Genomic DNA, 20,184 nt, shown 5'->3' on the forward strand with positions numbered 1-20,184 from the left:
GCTTTAGGTATGTGAATATACTTTATCCATTATTTTATCAAGTTTTGATCGTGCCTAATAAAAGATCTTTGAAATAAAAGACAATTTTTATTCAATGCTTTATTTGTTACTCAAGATCCTCCCGTTACATACAAACGCACCATATACTTAGCATAATAATCATTTACTATGAACAATGTGGTAATTCAAAAAGTCGTTTCGCAAATTATCCAAAAGAGATCCAACGTTGGCTAACGGCTAAACAAGTGTAAGTAAGATCCACATTTTAATTATTTAAAGATGGTGCTACGAGAAAGCAATGAGTGGTATTGTTTAATCTGTAACATCTAAGAATAACGCACTACTAGATTTAGTGGTGTGTTACTGCTTTAGTTTAGGTAACCAAGGGTTTAGTCCAGAAGAGGTACGTCCCACAGGATCTTCTGAAAGACGCTAACTATAATGACGTTCAAGTCGTTGGCTTTGGACAAAATTGGAGGCCATCTCCGAAATTCGTATCAAACTGTATCTTTTTTTCGCCTATTAAATATTAAGTACCATTAGCGTGAGCGAAATGGCACGATACGAAACGAAGTTCGAATTTCGTAGTAGGCACTCAACTCATGAACCGGCATTACCTACCGTCGTCATGCGTTACGTACCTATAAAGGTTTTGTTATATGTATATTTGTGTATGATTCATTCAACAGCAGTAAACACCACATTCTACACTATTATTCATAAATTTAATACACATAAACCATTTAAAAAATACATAACAACGTGTATAACTAACAACGCCTACACAGAAATTATTGATGTTAGTTACCTAAAATTGCGTTATTAACTAATTCTAAAATGTATAGTGCCAAAATGAAGAAATTTATAACGAAATTTATGATAAAGCGGAAACACGCAGACGCGGCGCAGGCGCCGGTTGCTAGCTAACCTCATCGATCTCGCCCTAATGCTAAGTCTGCAAGTTGCTACATTCCTACTAATTTATATTACAACTATAATAGCAATATACGGTCAACAACAATTCAGTGTAATTAAATATAATAAAAGTTTTTTTGATTGTGGCAAAAATTATGTTACCGAGACAGACGTTATGTCAGTAATCCAGAGTAATCCTCATTCATCTGTGCACCTGTCGAATTACCGTTCTTTTTTACCAATAGTTATATGGTAATTAAATAAGATTTGAGTTCATAAAGATAAGAGAATGGCCAAAATCCTTTTTCCAGATCTATGCACTTACTTGGGTTTTCACAGAGGCAAAATGTAGTCGCTAGATGGCGTGGCTTTAGTATTGTGAGATCCGTTTGACGTTTGCTCGTGATTGGTTAAATATGAGCCAATCGCACGCAAACGTCAAACGGACCTCACGATACTAACGCCACCTAGTAGCGATATTTCGCCTTCGTGAAAACCATCATTACCGTGTCGCTTTTGTAGGCAATAAAATGCATCGGTAATTAGACGGCTGCATGGAAAATAGGAATGGCCGAGGTACAGCATCGGTTATAGGCAGTGATCGGCACGGGTGGTGTAACACCGCGGGATTCTGAGTAGAAGTCTTAATTTGGACATGATTATAGGTAATCCCGCAATCTTGTTCGAAAAAATAATTATGTACTTACTTCAAGTGTTACGCATAATGAGCATAATAACTGAGGTTCTTGAGCCGGTGTTGTACCGTCGGTGATAATCACTGGATAGGTAATTTACAGCTATCAAATTCGTGGACGAGCGAATTTAGAGCAGAATCTCGCTCACTAAGGAAATGCTCACTCTCGCGCACTGTCTTAATTCATAATTCATTTATTGCATAGTAATCATGTAGTGTCTTGGCTCACAGCTCACATGAGCTTTACTAATAAAGCTCACCCAATAGCGAACTCTCCTTCCCACAGCTAGGAGTCAATCTTTCATTTACCTAAATATCATTAAAATTCAAAAAACAGCTGTAACTAAAACTGCTCCATTCGTATTTCACATACAGCACAAAGTTTCATTATTTTCAAATGATACTTTTACAGCTGTGATTTCTAAAATCGCCACCTCGGCTGTCTTGGTAACATCAGGTATAAACTTATTAACTAGTTTCTAGGATGTGCAAGTGCAAGGCAATGCAAAAAACGGAAAAGGATACCTATTCATGCATACAAGTACACCAACAAACTGTCCTATTGCCAGGTTTCTACATTTGCTGTATCTGTTACTACGAAACAATTGCGGTGTTTGAGGCATTTAAAAAAACATTCAACTGTTACAATGGTACGTTATTAATTACATTTAATTTAGCTTAATATAAAATGGACAGTGATCGTTATATACACAGTGTACCTTAAGTCTATTGAAATAAAAACGTCATAATAATTCTAGTTCAACATTCACGAACTAATTACTAGGTATCTTATTATAATGGACAGAATTGCGTGTAGCGCCTGAGAGTGACGTGCGTGCGGGAGTGAAGAGGACAACACCACGGCGATCTGACAACCTAACCAATAGATGCAGATGTTCGGACTCATAGATCGGAAGGCCTAGTTGGAAAATAAACTTTTCTGAAGGTACTTCATCTCTGAAAGCCTAGTAAGCTTTGGTTTTCTACGAGATAGTTCTATTCATGATATCTAGTCGATCAGCAACCAAAGTCGTTGAAAGATGTAAAAAAATCATTTTAATTAATTAACACTTGTTTTCACACGACTTCAGTTACCGTCTCATCTACAGAATTAAGTGATTAGCAGTTTTATCTACCGCCAAGTTCACACCTGTGAACTATCGCTCACTCACTCAAGTAAACGAGTGAGACGAACTCTCGCTCAGTCTCGGTCGGTGTGAACCCAGCATTACGAAAGAATAGAAGCTTGCCTACGCCTAAAGGCTACGATACTAACCGTCGGGCGGCTACATAGATAGACACTACAGTGGGACGTGAGTATAAGGGTTCAAGTCAATGTACAATTAGCTAGAAGACAACTACGTGAAATTAGAATGTAAGATAGAATTTTCTAGAAAACAATATTTATCTATGCCTAGAGTAAGGCGGTATACGAATACGAGGGTCCTATGGCATCTAATAATTTAATTGTTTATTTGAATAGAGTAAAGCAGGGGTCAGCAACCTTTTGGCAGACATGGGCCACATAGTGAAAAAAATTTACAAAGGCGACCCGCACTTGTAAGATAATTTTGTACCTAATAGATATCTACCTAGTTACTTATTGTAGGTTGGTACTATAAGTGATATTACAAAACAGTCACGGGCCGCAAAGAGATAGGTCTCGGCCTGCGCGTTGCCGACCCCTGGAGTAAAGTGACGTTTCGCAGCGGCGCCGGCGCTCCGTATGTCCGCTGCGAGGCGTCGTCACTATTTAGGCTATGTTTTCTATGATATCAGAGTCGAGTTTCCAATGTTTTCATTACATTAGTTAGTTTTGGCACGAGATAGGAAATGGCAGAAGGTTGTTTTAAGTCTAGGTGCACGTTTAAGCCTAAATCACAGAACGGAAGGAGCGGTGCGGGTGGTGTGATGCAAAAATATAGTTTTTAAAACTCGATTGTACAATAAATACAACGTCACACGATGAGTGTTGCGTAAAAAACTATTATTTTATACCTCAGCCGTAACACAAGTTATATTTAGCGTTAACATTACCTATAACTAGATCCCCTACATGCTTATTGACGTAGTATAATTAGCGAAAATGTCTACAATATTGGCACTTTCGCGTTCCTTAACAATACAGGCGTACCATGCTTGCTTTGATAATTGTCACTCAGCCCAAACACTCCACAAGCATGTAAACCTAGAATTTACTAACTTTTCATAGCAAATTTGAACCAAATAACATATCAAAAGGTAATCAAATAAAAACAAAACTAATTTTAATGTAACCATTTAATAAAAACCAAAATCGTATCTTACAACAAACAAAATTCATAATGATTTTCTAGATAATAAGTAGTCAAGTAAGTACATAAGTAAGTCCCATCACCATATAAATAAGAAAGAAGTAACAAACCAAAAAAGTTGCCAAAAAATATTCTTAGACACAAATTAAGTACACTTAAAAGAAAAATTTAATTCATTAAAATATCTGCCGCAATAGACGATCAAGGTCGTAATAATATAAATACTGAAATAATACATAAAGTTTTATAAGTCATTGAAATATAAATAATAGTAAAGTGGATAAAACTAAAATTGCACCAGAACGTATAAATTATTAAGTACAATTATTACTATAGCAAGTCAATAGGATCAATAAAATGGACGCCAATTAATCAGGAGATCATAAAATACACGATTAAATACTTCATCAGCTGTCAAAAATTAAAACATTCTTGCTTTTAAGTCGATATAATGCTATGGCACTATAATATAAAAATACTGTAAATATCAAATAATAATGTAACTTAGTCTAATTGATACTAAACGATCAAAATAAATGGGTAAAACTAATACTTGGAAAATAAAATGGAATGTTGCGTCGAATTCACAGTTTGACAGTCCTCCAAATGGACTCTAATATCTGATAAACGAATTATCAAACAAGCACACGCTTATAATAAATGTTTACAACCACTGATCTCCAATGTTAATTTTATTTTACTCAATAAATAATTCTAATGCCCACACTATTCACACGAGCTCTGCATTTACAATATTTTATCGAAATTTTAAATAATTTGCCTTCAAGGCTTCTCCTGAAATGCGATTATATCGTTATTTGGACAAAAATAATTGCTGCGCGTAAATAGTGTGAACAGTTTAGTAAACCGCCCAAGCCCATACGAGTGGACATACCCATGTGAACTAAGTTTTAAGAGCCCGTGGGTAAAATCCAACCGCATTTCCTGACAAAACCAAGTAATCACAATTCTCGCCGTAAATTACTAGACTTTTAAAAATTTGCAATCCTAAGCGTTCGCTTACTTGGAATCGTCCCAGCTTTTAAAATATAAACTTGCCTTAATCACGCCTTGTTACCGTCTGAAGCGACAAAACAAAACTTAATTAACGCGAGTGCTAAATTCTTTCGTTATGTTAACTAGAGACGAGTTTAATTGAATATTTAATTACATAGGCGCCCTGTGGGCCTGCTCAGGAGCTCAGTACCGCTGCTGGTACTCGTGGTGCCAGCGGTTGAAGTCGATGTGGAACACTACCAGCGAGCCGTTCTCGAGTCCCGCTAGCAGGAACCTGGAAGGCGGAGAGGAGGGTTTAAAACGGAAGCATTTGATAAAGTCATTAGGAGTGGTACCTACACGCACAAGCTGCAGTGCTCGGGTAAAGCTTTGGTGATCTCACTCAACCCAAAAATTTAAGGTATTTTTAAGGTTTTAAGGGTCGAAAGAAGATGACGGCATGGGAACTACATCAGCAAACTCTCTCTTCACCTAAATGAGTGATGTGATCAATAACGGCCCCTAACTGTTCCCATAAAACTGACAACAGCAGTCCAAGGTACCAGGCTAACATGGCCGGCAGAGACTCACTTCTGGTCGTGCGAGAGCGCGAGCGAGCAAACGGGCGCGCCGGCTGGCGGGAACGCGTAGAGCGGCGCCAGCGTGAAGGCGCGCCACACCTCCACCACGCCCGCGTCGCCGCCGCACACCAGGTACTCGCCGCAGCGCGACAGCAGCAGGCACTGCACACCAAGTCGGGAAATTAAATTAAAAAAAGTTTTTGGTAAGAAATATATTTTTAATACAATTTTTTTTTGCTGACTGTACTTTTTAACTACATTTGCATACCAGATTTTAAGTCGATATCATTAACCGTTGAAGAGTTTTGTCCTGCGGAGAGGATCCTGGCCGGACTACCAGTATGTCACTACCAGATTATTGTATTGTCACGCAATTTACATAAGTTTACCAAATTACAAGACAATCCGATTACTGGAGGTTGGTCGAATTTAATTTGCAAGATTTGATTACAGACAACGGGACAGGTGAAACTAAATAAAAGCTTGTAAAAACAGTAGTTTCAAGTTGGGAAAGTCGAAATCTTGTTATCTAAAAACTCACAAAGCATTCATCACGCACATGCCGTCCATTTCCACAGATACAAAGGCCGTTGATGATGACATGGCGCAGCCGGTAGGATGAGAGCATGATTTATTTTGATTCTCACCTGGAAGTTGTCGTTATGCGTTTCATGCCGCAGCCGTCGTCCGTTGAGCGTGTAGGCGGCGAGGTGTCCGCGCGCGTACGCCACCACGACCACGCCCTCGCGGGACAGCGCGAGCTGCGCCGGCGCCGCCGCGCCCGCGCCCGCCCCCAGCGCGCGCAGCAGCTCGCCGAACGTCGTGTGGATTAGCACTGGGCCGTCTGGTGAATGACATTCTTATGTAGCCCTGTTATCCTAGTACGTTGGTAGCTGGTGCAAAGGGGTGAACTGTTGTTTGAGGGATAACGAATTAACAAATAAAATGCAGGTTAATAAGAATTCTGAGGTTGGTCAACATGCGAAGTGGCGCAAGATTCGCGACGCTGGTCATGTAATGACTCAGGAGGCTGTTGATTATGACTCGCAAGGCTGGTCGTGACCCGCGAGGCTGCTGGTCAAGACTCGTGAGGTTGCTGATTATGACTCTCGAGGCTGCTAATCAGGAGGCTGATCATATAAATAGTACCCCATATTCTTACGAACAGTCTCGATCGCTCAGTGTCCAATTAATCTTACGTACAGTCTCGATACAGACAAATAGTTTCGAGAAGGATACACTATCATGAAACCATGTGATCCTGGTACTTTCACTTGCTGAAGCTCCATAGAGCCGCGTCCCTGGACAAGCCTGGCACTTACTGATGGAGGAGGAGATGACGAGGCCGAGCTCCGCGGAGACGAGCACGCCGTTGATGGGCGCGTCGTGGCCGGTCAGCGTGACGCGCGGCGCCGGCGTCTCGCCCTCGCCCACGATGCCGCCGTGCCGTGCCGACCTGTGGGTACACGTAAGACACGTAAGACGTATTGTGCTTATCCTCTTGCGGCCCAAGTCAAATTTTTGTTTTGCGAGCTCGCTGAGCAACTCTGAGCCTATTTATAGGGCCTACAGTGAAGCACCACGTCTCGGATCCATCCGGGACTATTTTGTCTGGGGCCGTATCTCTTAACAAGTTCTGTGATAATAGTACCAGCAGTATACTGTATAATGTTACCAGTGCCACAGCAGCACGGTGCAGTCCTCTGAGCCGGACGCGATGTAGCAGTCGGACGTGATGTTGCACTCCGAGCGGCACACGCACGTCACCACGCCGTAGTGCCCGAAGATTATCTGCACGATCTTGGCTAAACAACCAAATTAATTAAATGAACAAAGTTTATTCGGTACAAAGACAAATAATAAGTAGAGAAATATATATATATGTACTTAAAAGAATAAAAAACTAAAGTCAAAAATGGTCTCGCCGGAGGACCAGCGCTGGCTTCACCCGAGGAATTCGCATTTTATATTTATTTATTTCGCACAAACAAATATTCGTAATTTTTAGCATTTTGTATTCTCATTTGTTTTTCATATTTTCTCCTTATTGCTTTATCTATTACTTTGTCTGTCTCGAATATACTTTTTTTTACTTTTTAATTTTACTTTTTCATTTTAATTTTTTAAAATAGGTACATAATACTAAAAATTACAAACATTCATGTTTGTGCCCGAAATGGTCCCGCCTAAGCATAAAATGCGGACTAAAACACCCGACGGGGTTGAGCCTGCCCGGACTTCCGGCGAGACCATTTTAGTATCAACAACGAACAGTATTGGATCAATATTTCTAACCTGTGGCCGTATTGTCAAACGCTCAGGATGCTGTTTAAGGGTGGCACTCTTTCCCGGCGCGGATAATACCGGTATGGAAATACCGACCCTGTTTTTCGTGTACACGCCCATAGAAGCTCACGTCAGTTTCTATGGGCGTGTACTAGTGTTGTGAAAAACGCTCATTTCGAGGCTTTAAGACTCGAACCCTAAAGACTCTCAAGGCTTAACGACTCAAAGCCCGCAAAGACAGTTTCTTGCAGCCATACGCATAAAATAAGCCAATTTAATTCTCTAATATAGTCGATTCTTTAAGACTCTGGAGTCTTAAGCGAGCGTTATCCACAACTCTAGCGTGTACACAAAAAACAGGGTCGGTATTTTCATGTCGGTATTATCCGGGCCGGGAAAGAGTGTCACCCCTGTTTAATGTATCCTTTTTAAGCTGATGGCCTTGGTAGCCAAAGCTCAATGAAAAAATCTAACGCTCAGGCGTTCGCGATTGATACACTATCTCTTTCTACACTCGTCTTATACCGAGTGAGGGAAAAAAGTGGTGAAAACGATAGTGATTCTGAGTGTGTAAGACAACAAGGCCTCTGAAGTTACATTGTCATACGCATTTTTTTCTGAAATTAATCCATTCAGGATACTTATATTTCAGGACTATCCTGTAGAACCTTGTACAGGTTGTTAAAAATTTCTGTACTATAATTTAACCCATTTTGAGGCTACTGATTACTAATACGATACAGTGAAAAAACATTGAAATTGGAAATTAAAAAAATAACATTGTTAGATAATTACTGAAAAAAATACAGGATACTATTCCATTCTTCTTTGAGGAGCAGTGGACAGTCTTACTGTGACTCAACTTAATTTGACTAATCGTATTAGTAATCTAGTCTTAATGTGTGTTAAATTATAGTACAGTCAAGTGCAAAAAAGAAGTATCTAATCGAACCACTCAAAAATATGTTACTACGTCCTTATTGCGTCGGAATAAGAGTCTGTGGTACTTAATATTGAAACTTTGAATAAGTTCATATTTTTACACTTGCCTGTAGGTACATGATTTTTTAACACCATGTAGGTTAGGTTACTTTTATAACAATCCTGTAGTACCTACTTAAAGTTAAAAAAGTTCGTCTTTAAGAAACAGTCGGGAAATTAGTCATTCGGGAAACATAAATTCGGCGAAAAATTACAGAACTGAAAATATGTTAAATTCGGCACTGTTTAGTATTTAGTAGCGACGTACCGGTCTCCGTGGAGAAGACCCGGAAGGAGTTGTCCCAGAAGCCGGCGGCGATGAGGAAGCGGCTGTCGACCGTCGTCACGAAGCAGTTGGTGCGCGCGCGCACGCGCTGCGAGAAGTTGTCGCCCAGCTGACGCCGCGCCAGCGCCGCGCCGCCGCCGTGCGCTAACAAATAACACGTACTAATAAAACCCTATACGAGTACTACGAAGCTGTGGTGGCCAAGTGGTTTCACCTATGGCCTCTCAAGCAGAGGATCGTGGGTTCAACCCCGGCTCGCCCCTCTGAGGTTTTCGAAATTCATATGCTAAATTACATTTGAAATTTATCAAAAGCTTTACGGTGAAGGAAAACAACGCGAGGAATCCTGCACAAACCTGCGAAGCAAATGGTGTGGGTGCGTGAAGTTCCCAATCCGCTCTGGGCCCTCGTGGGAATTGCGGCCCAAGCCCTCTTATCCCCCCCCCCAGTACTCACCCCAGACGGGGTCCATGAGCAGCGGCGCGGGCGGCGGCGCGCCGTGGTCGGGCGCATGTCGTGCGCCGCCGTGCGCGCAGCCCCCCCCCACCCAGCGGTGCGCTGCGAACGCGCGCGCCGCGCTCACCTGAAAACACGCACATAAATGTAACTACAAAGAAAATGGGACTTGCGACCTGTGGCCGTATTGTCTAACGCATTTAGTATCACGATAATTTTCATCTCGTCTTTCCGTCACACGGTAGAGGATGAGGGTTGAAAAACATGGTGAATGCGATCAATACGACCTCTGGAAACGACCATTCGAGATGTTTCGAGACATATTATTGGATTGCTTAAAACATCTAGATCACGTTCGGTGAAACTTTGGAATCAGCTTATAGCGCCAGTATTTTCGGACCGGTACAACTTGAGGATCTTCAAAAAACGAGGCTGTTCTTTTTTTGAAGGGCCGGCAACGCATCCGCAATTCAGCTTTTAAATTTGTTCTACGATTGCTTTTCATCAGGTGACTGTGACTCACCTACTCGTTTTTCCCCTATCCTATAAAAAAAGTACCAGGAGAGCATAAACTACAAGCAAGCTCACCGTGACAGCAGCCGGCATCGCGAGCTGCGGGTACGTATTAGCCGACACGTGCACGACAGCGGCATTAGACGGCAGCTTGAGCCTCAGACAGACGTCGTCAGGCGCCGCGGCGAACATGAGCGGCGCGAGGTGCATGGTCGAGGCGCGCGGGGGGTGGGGCTCGCTCAGCAGCTGCGCCGGCGTCTGCCCGAAGCTGCGGATCTGGTCTTCTACCGCCGCGCGGGTCACAGGCTCCGTAATCTGGTCGAGGCGGACACCGCCTTCGTATGTCAGGTAGTAGAAAACGTTCGTTGCGCGGACGGCTTCAGGCCCTGCGGGGGGAAATGAGATGTTTGTATAAAAAGAAGATCGAGGTTTCAATGAGTCTCGTTGAGTTTCTTGCCGGATTCTTCTCAGCAGAGGTTTTTCCGAACCGGTGGTAGATTTTTTTTGACATTCATAAGTGCTTGTTATAGCCTAAATTGAATAAAGATATTTTGACTTTGACTTTGAATGCATAATGTAATGACTCACGAAGGGCCACTACTGCAATGGCTCATGAGCCATGATGATGATCATAATGGCAAAGGATCATAATACAATAATTACTGGTTCATCTTTCGTCCGAACTTTCCGTTTCCGTGAGTGAGTGTATAAGGCAGGGCAGCATGAGGAATTAAAACATAGCTGAGGTTTAGCGATCACACGAACAAGTCGCAAACGACGAGAACAGGTATTGAAGTGATACTGAAGCTACCAGGAGTGCATAAAGAAACAGTAGTTCTCCGCCACTATGCAGTCTGTATCCAGGAGATAACGTCACCATTTACGTAGCTCAGCTGACGAGCTGGCAGCCTGTCGACTTAGACGCAAATGGCAGTTTATTCTCACGTTTTCCTTGTTATTAATACTAAAACTACCAAGACCGTATAACCTAAAGTAGCTCATAGCTGCATACCTCTCTGTTTGTATCCAAAGATGAGGTCGATCCACTGGTGTAACTGGCAGCTGACAAATTCGGACTCCAACGCCATCCGGTTTATCCTCACAAACTCCTCGGCGGAGGAGGCCCAGGGCGGCAGAATCACGTCGCCAGAGGGAGAGTCCGGCAGCCCGAGCCGGTAGCCGCTGCTGTTGACTAGCATCTCCGGCAGGAAGAATAACTCGGGGATCAGCTCCTGCAAGGAGGTTGGTGTTATTGAATGTTTGTAATTAGTTTGTGTGTCCTGAAATTGCTGGTATAAGATCAAGCTGAAGTGTGCCCATGGCAGCATGGCGCCGCGAGAGGTAGGTACTAATAAATTCAGAGTGAAAATAATATATCGACGGGCAAGTTCATCATTTACAAGCACAGTTAAAATTATAAGTATTTATGACTTGAAAGGTGCTTGAAAGTGAACTAACTGGAATATTTACTTCCTCAACTTCTCTGGGTGCCTGAGATAGGTTATAGAACTGTAGGCTGACTCAGATACTGTAGGTAGAGATATAAAGCTGGCACCTGACATGGTCCGGTCAGTTCACCTTAAACACTACCTTAAATGGTACTAGAATGTTTTTTTTTGCAACAAATGTATATGAATGGTTCAGTAGAGCTGGCACGAATGAATTGAACGAAAGTAATGAATGTCACTTGCTCTCTCATTCTGAGAAGCGGCCTGTGCCCAACAGTGGGAAGTTATATAGGCTGAGATGATAATGATGAGATGATGAATGTCACTTGTTATTGTTAGTCCCGTTCTTATACAGGGGCTTCCTAATATTTGTCAGCAAGTAGGTATATCTACATACTGGCGCTCAAATATATGCAGTAATAGGTAATTTTGTATGTACGGTGGCCCAAATTTTGTGTCGCTGAGTTTATACATAAGGTCAGCAGAGTTCATCTTGTCCATGGATAAATGAACGTCTCTGTCTAAACTATGTTTTGCAAAAAGCACATTTAACGTCTAATCTGTGTCGATGAGGATACTTTTCTTTATAATCTGTACTAGTGCTGTACCAGTTATTAAGATCTCTTGTGATATCATCATTACATCACGATGACACGGCGGCACGGCATCGCACCGTGGACGTCCTCGCTCCGCCGCGCTCGCTAACTATCGCTCATTGCGATTCAATTTGTCCAACCACATACTTGGGTAGTTGTTGAAGATAATGGGGGTAGTTAAAAATATTACACTTCTATACAATGTCGCAATTTGAACTAAGTATAGTACATTATATTTATCAGTTACTAGCCGCCCGCCCCGGCTTCGCAAGGGTATACTTAGTAATGACAAAAATGAGATTAAATCTACCCTGTAACTATCTTTTGTTTCGCGCACTTTTTGTACGGCAATTTTTAGCCATTGTTCAGCTCATTTGTGGACAAATTCAGTTGAAACAGGCAGATTTTATCGTATCCAGGGTTGATGTCAAAATTATTTTAATTTAATTTAATTTATTTAATCTCACAGACAAGTCACTTCTGTGTCACTTCACTTTCCACTTCGGTGTAAGGGGGAGTGGGACAACTTCTCAACCCTGATAGGCCATAACAACAAGTAGTAGGACATTTCGATGAACCAGCGTCCTAAATAGAAGTAGAAGTGTGTTACCTTGACGTCTGATGTGTCCCGTTGGCAGTTTTTCCAGGAGTTGGCGATGGACGAGAACAGCCGGTTGGGGTGGTCGAACTTGCCGCCCTGCAGCGCCAGGAACATCGTCGTCATCGGCTCCTGCAACACCATCACCAGATAATTTAGAAAATTTGGAAACCTCTAACGGGAGCTAAAAGTTTGGAAACCTCGAAAGATTTACTGCCAGTACAAATGTAAAATCGATAGGTTGAAATTATACGTCTAAGCAAAAAAAAAATGCAGCCTATTTGAAATACAACAATAAGGATAACTGTCCATCCTCAATACTGATGTGCCAGTTTTTGGAAGGGAACTTCCTTGCTTGATGTGCCAAAATTGCGGAATTTTTCATATAGGACAATTTACGAAACTTCTCACAATTTTGTATGGGAATTGAAAATTTTCAGGTTCTTAAATTTAAATTTACTATATTTCATGTGAAAATTTCCAGAAATTTCCGAGAACTTTTCTAACTTTCTGGAAACTTTCCGCAACTTGCACATCTGTAATCCTGAATATCGTCAAAAAAATTGAATCTTCTCTATTCACGTAGACTCAGAAAAATTACCATTTGTATAGAAATTGGTTCTAAATATTTTTCAGCACAATTACATTTTGATAAAAATCATTTTGGATCGTACTTATTAATTTTTCAAGCGGACGATTGTCCTGTATGACGATTGTACTGTATGACAGTAAATCAAAAGAAATTTAAATCCCGTCTCACTTATTTTGTAAAGTATTAGTGCGCTTGCAACTCTATGGACCGCTTTTTTCAATGAAAACGGCGCATCTTTGTCTCTCTAAATTTCATCGGCAGTTTAAAAGTCATAAAACTGTCTTTAATAAAGCATCCACAAATAAAATACGTCAGCTTTAATACTCTTAAGTCTCAACGCTCATTTGAATTAGTTTCCAACTTTTTTCCGTCGCGTCCCGGCACGCTTGCGCACTGTGTCAGTGTTGTTTAAATTATCGATAGTTACTATAATCGACGTTATGATAATAATACCGATGTGCAAGTATCGATAGTATCGGTCTGTCATAGTTCTTGTCCCAAACGAAAACCTTTGATAGCATAGTCGTGCATAATGTTAATGTAAATTGGGCGCAACTCTACTATATCACTATTATAGATAGTGGTTAGTACCTAGTACAAATAACTTTGTTTGTTACTTACTTACAATTTGCAGTTTGATTTTTACATGTTTTTCTGTCAATTGTCTTTGCACTTCATGCGTCGCTAGCTCTCCATCAACGTGGAATTAGGTACACAAGTAACTAAAGTTCCTATACCTTTTAATAATTTTACGGAATCTAAAACAGTAAAAAACAATTAAAGTAAACGAGATAAATTACATTTTGTGATGTAACATTTTTCAATATTGCAACATTTTTCTACTGTTTTAAGAGTTTCTATGGTCGTGTCACAAAATATCATATCAGTATTTCCATGTCGGTATAGTACGTCCAGTAAATAGTGTCACCCTTTACGCCGATGGCTCTTCAGGACGATACTTTGATGATCCCGGAATAGCAAGCATTGTTCATGACTTATAATGCCCTGGTACATGGTTTTTTTGATATGAGTTCTAAGTTTGTCTTCAATTAAGTTGTGTTTTAAATGTCACTATTTTTAATTGTCAATGACAAGAAAACAATAGCCGAGTTGCAAGATAATTTAAAAATCAGCCAAGAGCGAATCGTATTCGCGCACTAAAGTTCCGTACAGTACCGCCAATATGTATAAACTGTTCGTAATTTAACAGACAAATTACTAAGTTTAAATGTTTTCCCTAAGACCAATTCAAACTAGACCGGAAAAGACAGCTGCTCTGACTATTACGGTTCTCGAAATTCAGTCCTATGAAAGACAGACGGACAGCGAAGCTACAGTAATAGAGTTCCATTTGTCACCCTTCGGGTACGGAATCTTATTAAAAACCTATATCTATAGGTAATAAGGAGCCAATCGGTCTTACGGATTCTTCTGTTACCTTCAAGAGTTTTCTTCTTTGTTTATAACATTAGCCCAGCAATTTAGTACAAATTTCCTTTTTTTTTGTTACTGAACAGAAAGCAAACTGCAGTAGCTAGGGTTTTTTGAAAGACGATTGTACCTATCAACTGAAGATTTAAAAAGTCTTAAGTAATAGTGTCATGAGCATTAAGCGAATGTTACTTTACAGGTAAAAGCTGACAAAATAAACAGTAGGGCTACTATGAAACTCGAAACTCGAAGTTCGTGTCGTGCGGTCCCTCTGACACTTATATTATTTAATACGAGAGCGAGAGGGTAGTAGCCCTGCAGGAGCGTTTTAGCGAGCATTCAAGCAAAACGACGGTCAATGTGCTTCAAGCTCTTTGCCGAGCATCTGTCCGACATCGTCGTGAATAGAAAATTATTGACAAGCATTTACTAGAGCGTTCCCTAGAATGATCGTGCAAAATGTTCCCGGCTATGCTTGGTTTTATGCTTGGCTCTGTTCATTGTTCTTCTTCTTCTTTAGGTGCCACCTCCTACCGGAGGTCGGCTACCATTATCCCTTATCGTCGATACAGCAGATCAGAACAGTACCCCTAGTGTAAGTTTTCGGTTACAAAATACGTCTCGATCGCGTTCGCTTTAAAATCTCAATTTATATGGAAACACGAACAGCGCCTCTAGCGGAACGTTTGCGATGTTCGTGTTTCCAAACAAATTGAGATTTTAACGCGAACTAAGGGCACAGGGATCTTGTGCTAAGGTTGAACCATGTCCGGAGATTTTTAAGCCACGAAGTACCTACACCTTCTTCCGGGCGGTCGCTTTCCTTGGATTTTCCCTTGCATAATGGCTGAGCTGGTCGTCTTTATCATTACGCATTACGTAACCAAAATACTGCAGCTTGCGTTTCTTGACAGTTCAAGATCTCTTCCTTTTTGTTAACCATCTGTATTGCTCATTGTTCAGTTCGACGAATTTAAAAACCGCGAATGCTCGATTTTCTGTTATAAACGAATGCTAAAGTTTTTCAGCACTTTTGAATAATTGCTCGCAGATTATAGCCAGTTATTTCGTTCTATGAACAGTACAAATCCATTATTTGTTATGCAACAGAGTTGTTTGCAAGCAATCATCCGCGGAGATGGATGGCGAACATTATTAGCGGTAATTTTACTCGTAACTGCCTTTGCATGCGGCTGGACTCGTATTAAACATTTTCAATCAAATGCAAATCGGATGGGATTATGTATTGTTATGTATAATATGATCATCGGCAATAAAGCAGTAGATACAATCTTACGTGTAAATGTCGGTCGGTTCGGTACGTACTGTTGTTACTGAGTAATTGTAAAACGATCAAACAAACAAAAAACTAGGTATTTATAAAAGTTCTAATCCGCATTTTTATAACATTTTTATTTTTTTTACAGTTTACATAAAAGTAAAATTGCTTTCAGATTTTCATTTTCAGATCGTATATCCATATCCAGGAATAAGACGCCAAGACAGACACAGAAATGCATTTATAATCATCTAAGACAAAAGTAACTGATGTTCTCTATAGAATAGATCAACATGCAGGAAAAATGGAGCAAAGAGGTCATACACTAGTATCCTAGAGATGGTAAGAGGAGCAGAGGAAGACAACATATAAGATGGGAGGATGAGTTAAAGTTAACGGCAGGCCCGAACTGGAGGAGGGTAGCCAGGGATAGAAAACAGTGGAAAATGTAAGAGGAGGCCTTTGTCAAGCGACACACTGAGCTTAGAGATATTCTATAACAATACAACGGAGGAGAATGAGCTCAGGATAAAAAGGCTAAATAGATAGACAGATAGATAGATATCCAAACCATAATTTTTATTTTTTTCTTTCCTAAGTACAGTGGTATGTTGCGCGGGAAACATGGTGATTCTAAATAAATAGTTTTATAACGGGGAGCTGATTACTCATGTTTGTGCTAAAACTGAGCAATAGTTAACATTTTGGTATCTGAAGCATCCGTCATTGATACTATTGTTAGCCTCAAGATACTTATTTTCCATGAATCCAAATCGTCAGCCACCACTGCCGATGACGACTCAATTCTTATCTAGTCATTCTGGAATACTGCCAACGACTGCGAGCAGTTTTCCAACCAGATACAGCATTTATAAATTGGCTCGTTTTATCTGTTACGCTTATGAAAGGAAGATCGACAAAATTGTCTCAAAATTCTGTAAGTAATATAGCTGGGGTACATATCTTTCAAAAATTATGCAACTAAATGTGATATCCGTACCTACCACAAGTTAATTGGATCACTAGAAATGGTTGAAATTCGACCGGAAGAACTTTAAAATAAGTTACGTTGAGTGATACATACATATAAAAAAGATACTTAAGAAGAAAATTAAACATGTCCTTTCCTTTAATTGCAATTCCCGCTTCCCGACTGACGAATTGAATTCGAAATAAACGTAGGGCGTCGAAGCGCGCTTCACTAAATCATACGCCCGCTTAATAAGACAATTTATTTTGAAACTCCTTGATGGCCCTGTCTTAATGAGTCAATCTAACAGTACACATAAAATATCTTATACAAATGCATTTGTTAACACCTTTACTCTCTAGCATTGCGGTTCATATTCGAGTAACGTAAGCGCATATTGTGAGCTAATTTTAGAAGCGCACGTGCATTTAATTTTTAACTGCTGACAGAAGTCGTGAAGTACCTAAATATAAAATTTCTCGTATCTTCTGAAGACAGCGATTGAAAGTGAAACATTGAATGGAAATCGCATCGATACCATATGATTTGTTTACTGTGACGTACTTATAACGAATTGCTAAGAAGATAATAAGATATAAACGTAACTACGTTTCATCAGAATTATGCAAGGCACGTTACATGGTGTTCTCATATACACGCTTTTTACAAGCTTTAATTAACTTCACCTCGTAAATTTCTTTGTTTGCTTCAAATCTTGCAAGTCAAGTTTAGTACCACTTGCAGATATGGTCGGATTGTTTACTTTGTTATGTACATAGGTTGGATGACATTGTAAGTACCTACAGTGAACAAAAATTACAGTCAGCAAAAAAATATTTTTCAAACGATACTTTTTAGCATTATTTTATTTAATAAATTTCTATCGATTGCTTGGCCGACGCAGGTAAACCTATGTATAAGGTCCATAACAGACGGTAAATCGCTATCGCAACGCGTTTCAAACCGGTTTCAAAATGGTCGCGTCATGTGCAGTATTTCAAAGGATTACGGCATAAACTCAAATAAAACTCGAAAGTAACTAGAAGTTGCAGTATCGTTGCAGTTGTGTTTCACCGTCCCTCCTGGGCCCAAGGGATGGAGTATGGTGTGTTACTTACGATGCGCACGAGCCAGTTGAGGACGAAGGCGGCGGTGGAGTAGTGGGTGCCATAGTGGAAGGGCGGCGTGGACTCGTGCTCCCACGTGTTGTAGCGCTCCTCGAAGTACGCGCGCCGGCTCGGGTTCAGCGCGCCAATGGGCTGGCAAACAAATTACAAAGTCAACGTCAAATTACAAAGTCAAAGTCAAAATATCTACACCACCTCTTTAATGTCACGATCTTTTGAGGAGGATGTGGTTTGTAGGATGTATTGCTAGATGCAAGATTTTCGTTCACAAGTACCAGGAGAACATAAACGCGATGTTACCTTCGACAAGTCTCTGTAGTTGGAAGGCTGGCTGAGGTCCAGCTCTTCGCTCTCGTAGTTGGTCAGTACCCACGGGAACACAGGGTATTGGTTTAGGTCGTTGTACGTTCGGCCTGGGAACAAAAAAACATAATGGTTAAAGTAAGTATCCTGAATGCTATAATAGATGCTAGAACGCGGTAATAATGATCGATCGGGAATTTGATACGATACGACGGCTTCTTCAAAACCATTCTAGAAGGAAAGATCGAGGGGAAGAGAGGAAGAGGTCGACCTAGGGCCTAGATCTTAGGCGAAGCTACATCCATCAGCTAAGGGAGAAAGTCGTCGTCACGTCGTATAAAAGAGGTCATATTGATTGGTTATCTAGTTATAATAACCGATCATTAAATATTACGTATCTAGTGGTATATATAACTGTACCATGTATAAAATTGATTTGAATAAAACATATCGCTACACATTCAGCCAATCCGATAAAAAAAAGAAATGATTATGATACCATTTCGCAAATATGAATGTAATGATGAATAGTAACCAAATTATTTTTCACACCTCTCCTTCAGAAAAGTAACTTTTCCTCCCTGACGAGAGGGAGCAAAGTGCAACTTTTCTGTTCAAGGCTTTTCTAAGCATTTTATTGCAAATGCCATTTTTTGAAGTTGATAATTGTAAAGCCATGCCAGTTTCTATGCTAGTTGTTCTTTAATAATATTTAGAATTTGTTTTTTTTCAAGTTTCTTAATGCTCGGTGTGAAAAGTTGTACGAGCCACTCGGGAGCAATTTCATCTTGGGCGTTAACACTTGAATCCCTCATTACGCTCAGGATTCTATTGTAGAATCCTTCGCTACATTCTGGATTCAATGTACGCCCTCTCCGTAAATACACCATTTTGCTCCCTTGTGACACAAATAACTATTCCTTAAATAACAAAGAACAACCATATAAAATGCGTCATGGATTGGCATGGCACCAATACATACTTCCTATCCTATATACTTCCTCGTATCTTATTGACCTTTTCTATTCATAGAATTGTTTAAAAAAAAATGGCAATAAATAATAAACCTCTATAGACATCTATTTATCGAAGTACAAAGAACTACATTTAATTGAAGCTAATTGTATTGATCACTTGCCGAGTGGAATGGCGAGTAAGATAATGAAATACAGAATAAATTATTATTATTCAAGCCAAGTAGATCAGGACAATAATATTTAACCTTGCCCACCTAATACGGAGATATTTCACCGGCATTTCTTAGAGCCTTAGCACACTGACGATTTGTAGGTGAGTTGAAATGGAAACGAGCGCACAACGTTATGTTGCCACGAGCGTGCAACGATGTCGCCGCGAGCGCGCAACGATGTCGCCGCGAGCGCGCAACGATGTCGCGGCGAATGCGTAGTGAACTAGCTGCGTATGGGTTGCCAAGAACGCCATATACAAAACCCCTACACTTGCCTAGGCCTTATTGTCTAACACAGTTGGAATCACAATCGTTTTCACCACTTCTTTCTGTCACACGTTATAAAACGAGGGTAGAAAGAGATAGTAATCGCATTTGCAATGTCAGTGCGTTAGACTTAGACTGCAAGAGTAACTATAAGGAATAAGTCCGCCTTTGTACAAGTATCTCAAAGTTTGTCAATTGTATTTTGTTTCTTTTCTTTTGTACAATAATGAGTTTATATACATACATACTATACGGCCTCATATCATACAGTCATACTATAATTCCATTGACACCGGTTACTCCCTTCTAACATACCAGCACCTTCAACTCAGTTGACTTGCAAAAAAAGACTGTTGTTATTCGGCCAGGTCACAAACTGTGC

At 40.4% G+C, this 20,184-nt stretch overlaps 1 protein-coding gene across 1 annotated transcript in view; it reads right to left on the reverse strand.

The window, feature by feature from the left end:
* Positions 1–1,155: 1,155 nt before the first annotated feature.
* rg (A kinase anchor protein rugose) overlaps positions 1,156–20,184 on the reverse strand; it is a 446,901-nt gene continuing 427,872 nt past the window's right edge. The window contains exons 44-55 of the mRNA XM_074098176.1: positions 18,344–18,456; positions 18,035–18,175; positions 12,657–12,776; positions 11,015–11,234; positions 10,078–10,388; positions 9,490–9,616; positions 9,016–9,177; positions 7,156–7,285; positions 6,803–6,936; positions 6,128–6,324; positions 5,491–5,642; positions 1,156–5,194 (exon numbers count right to left, since the gene is read on the reverse strand). Of these exons, the coding sequence (XP_073954277.1) occupies positions 5,104–5,194; positions 5,491–5,642; positions 6,128–6,324; positions 6,803–6,936; positions 7,156–7,285; positions 9,016–9,177; positions 9,490–9,616; positions 10,078–10,388; positions 11,015–11,234; positions 12,657–12,776; positions 18,035–18,175; positions 18,344–18,456 (1,898 nt within the window). The 3' untranslated portion in view covers positions 1,156–5,103. The remainder of the gene's footprint in view (positions 5,195–5,490; positions 5,643–6,127; positions 6,325–6,802; positions 6,937–7,155; positions 7,286–9,015; positions 9,178–9,489; positions 9,617–10,077; positions 10,389–11,014; positions 11,235–12,656; positions 12,777–18,034; positions 18,176–18,343; positions 18,457–20,184) is intronic.

Source organism: Choristoneura fumiferana, chromosome 15 (genome assembly GCF_025370935.1).
Source record: "Choristoneura fumiferana chromosome 15, NRCan_CFum_1, whole genome shotgun sequence".
Lineage (NCBI taxonomy): Eukaryota > Metazoa > Arthropoda > Insecta > Lepidoptera > Tortricidae > Choristoneura > Choristoneura fumiferana.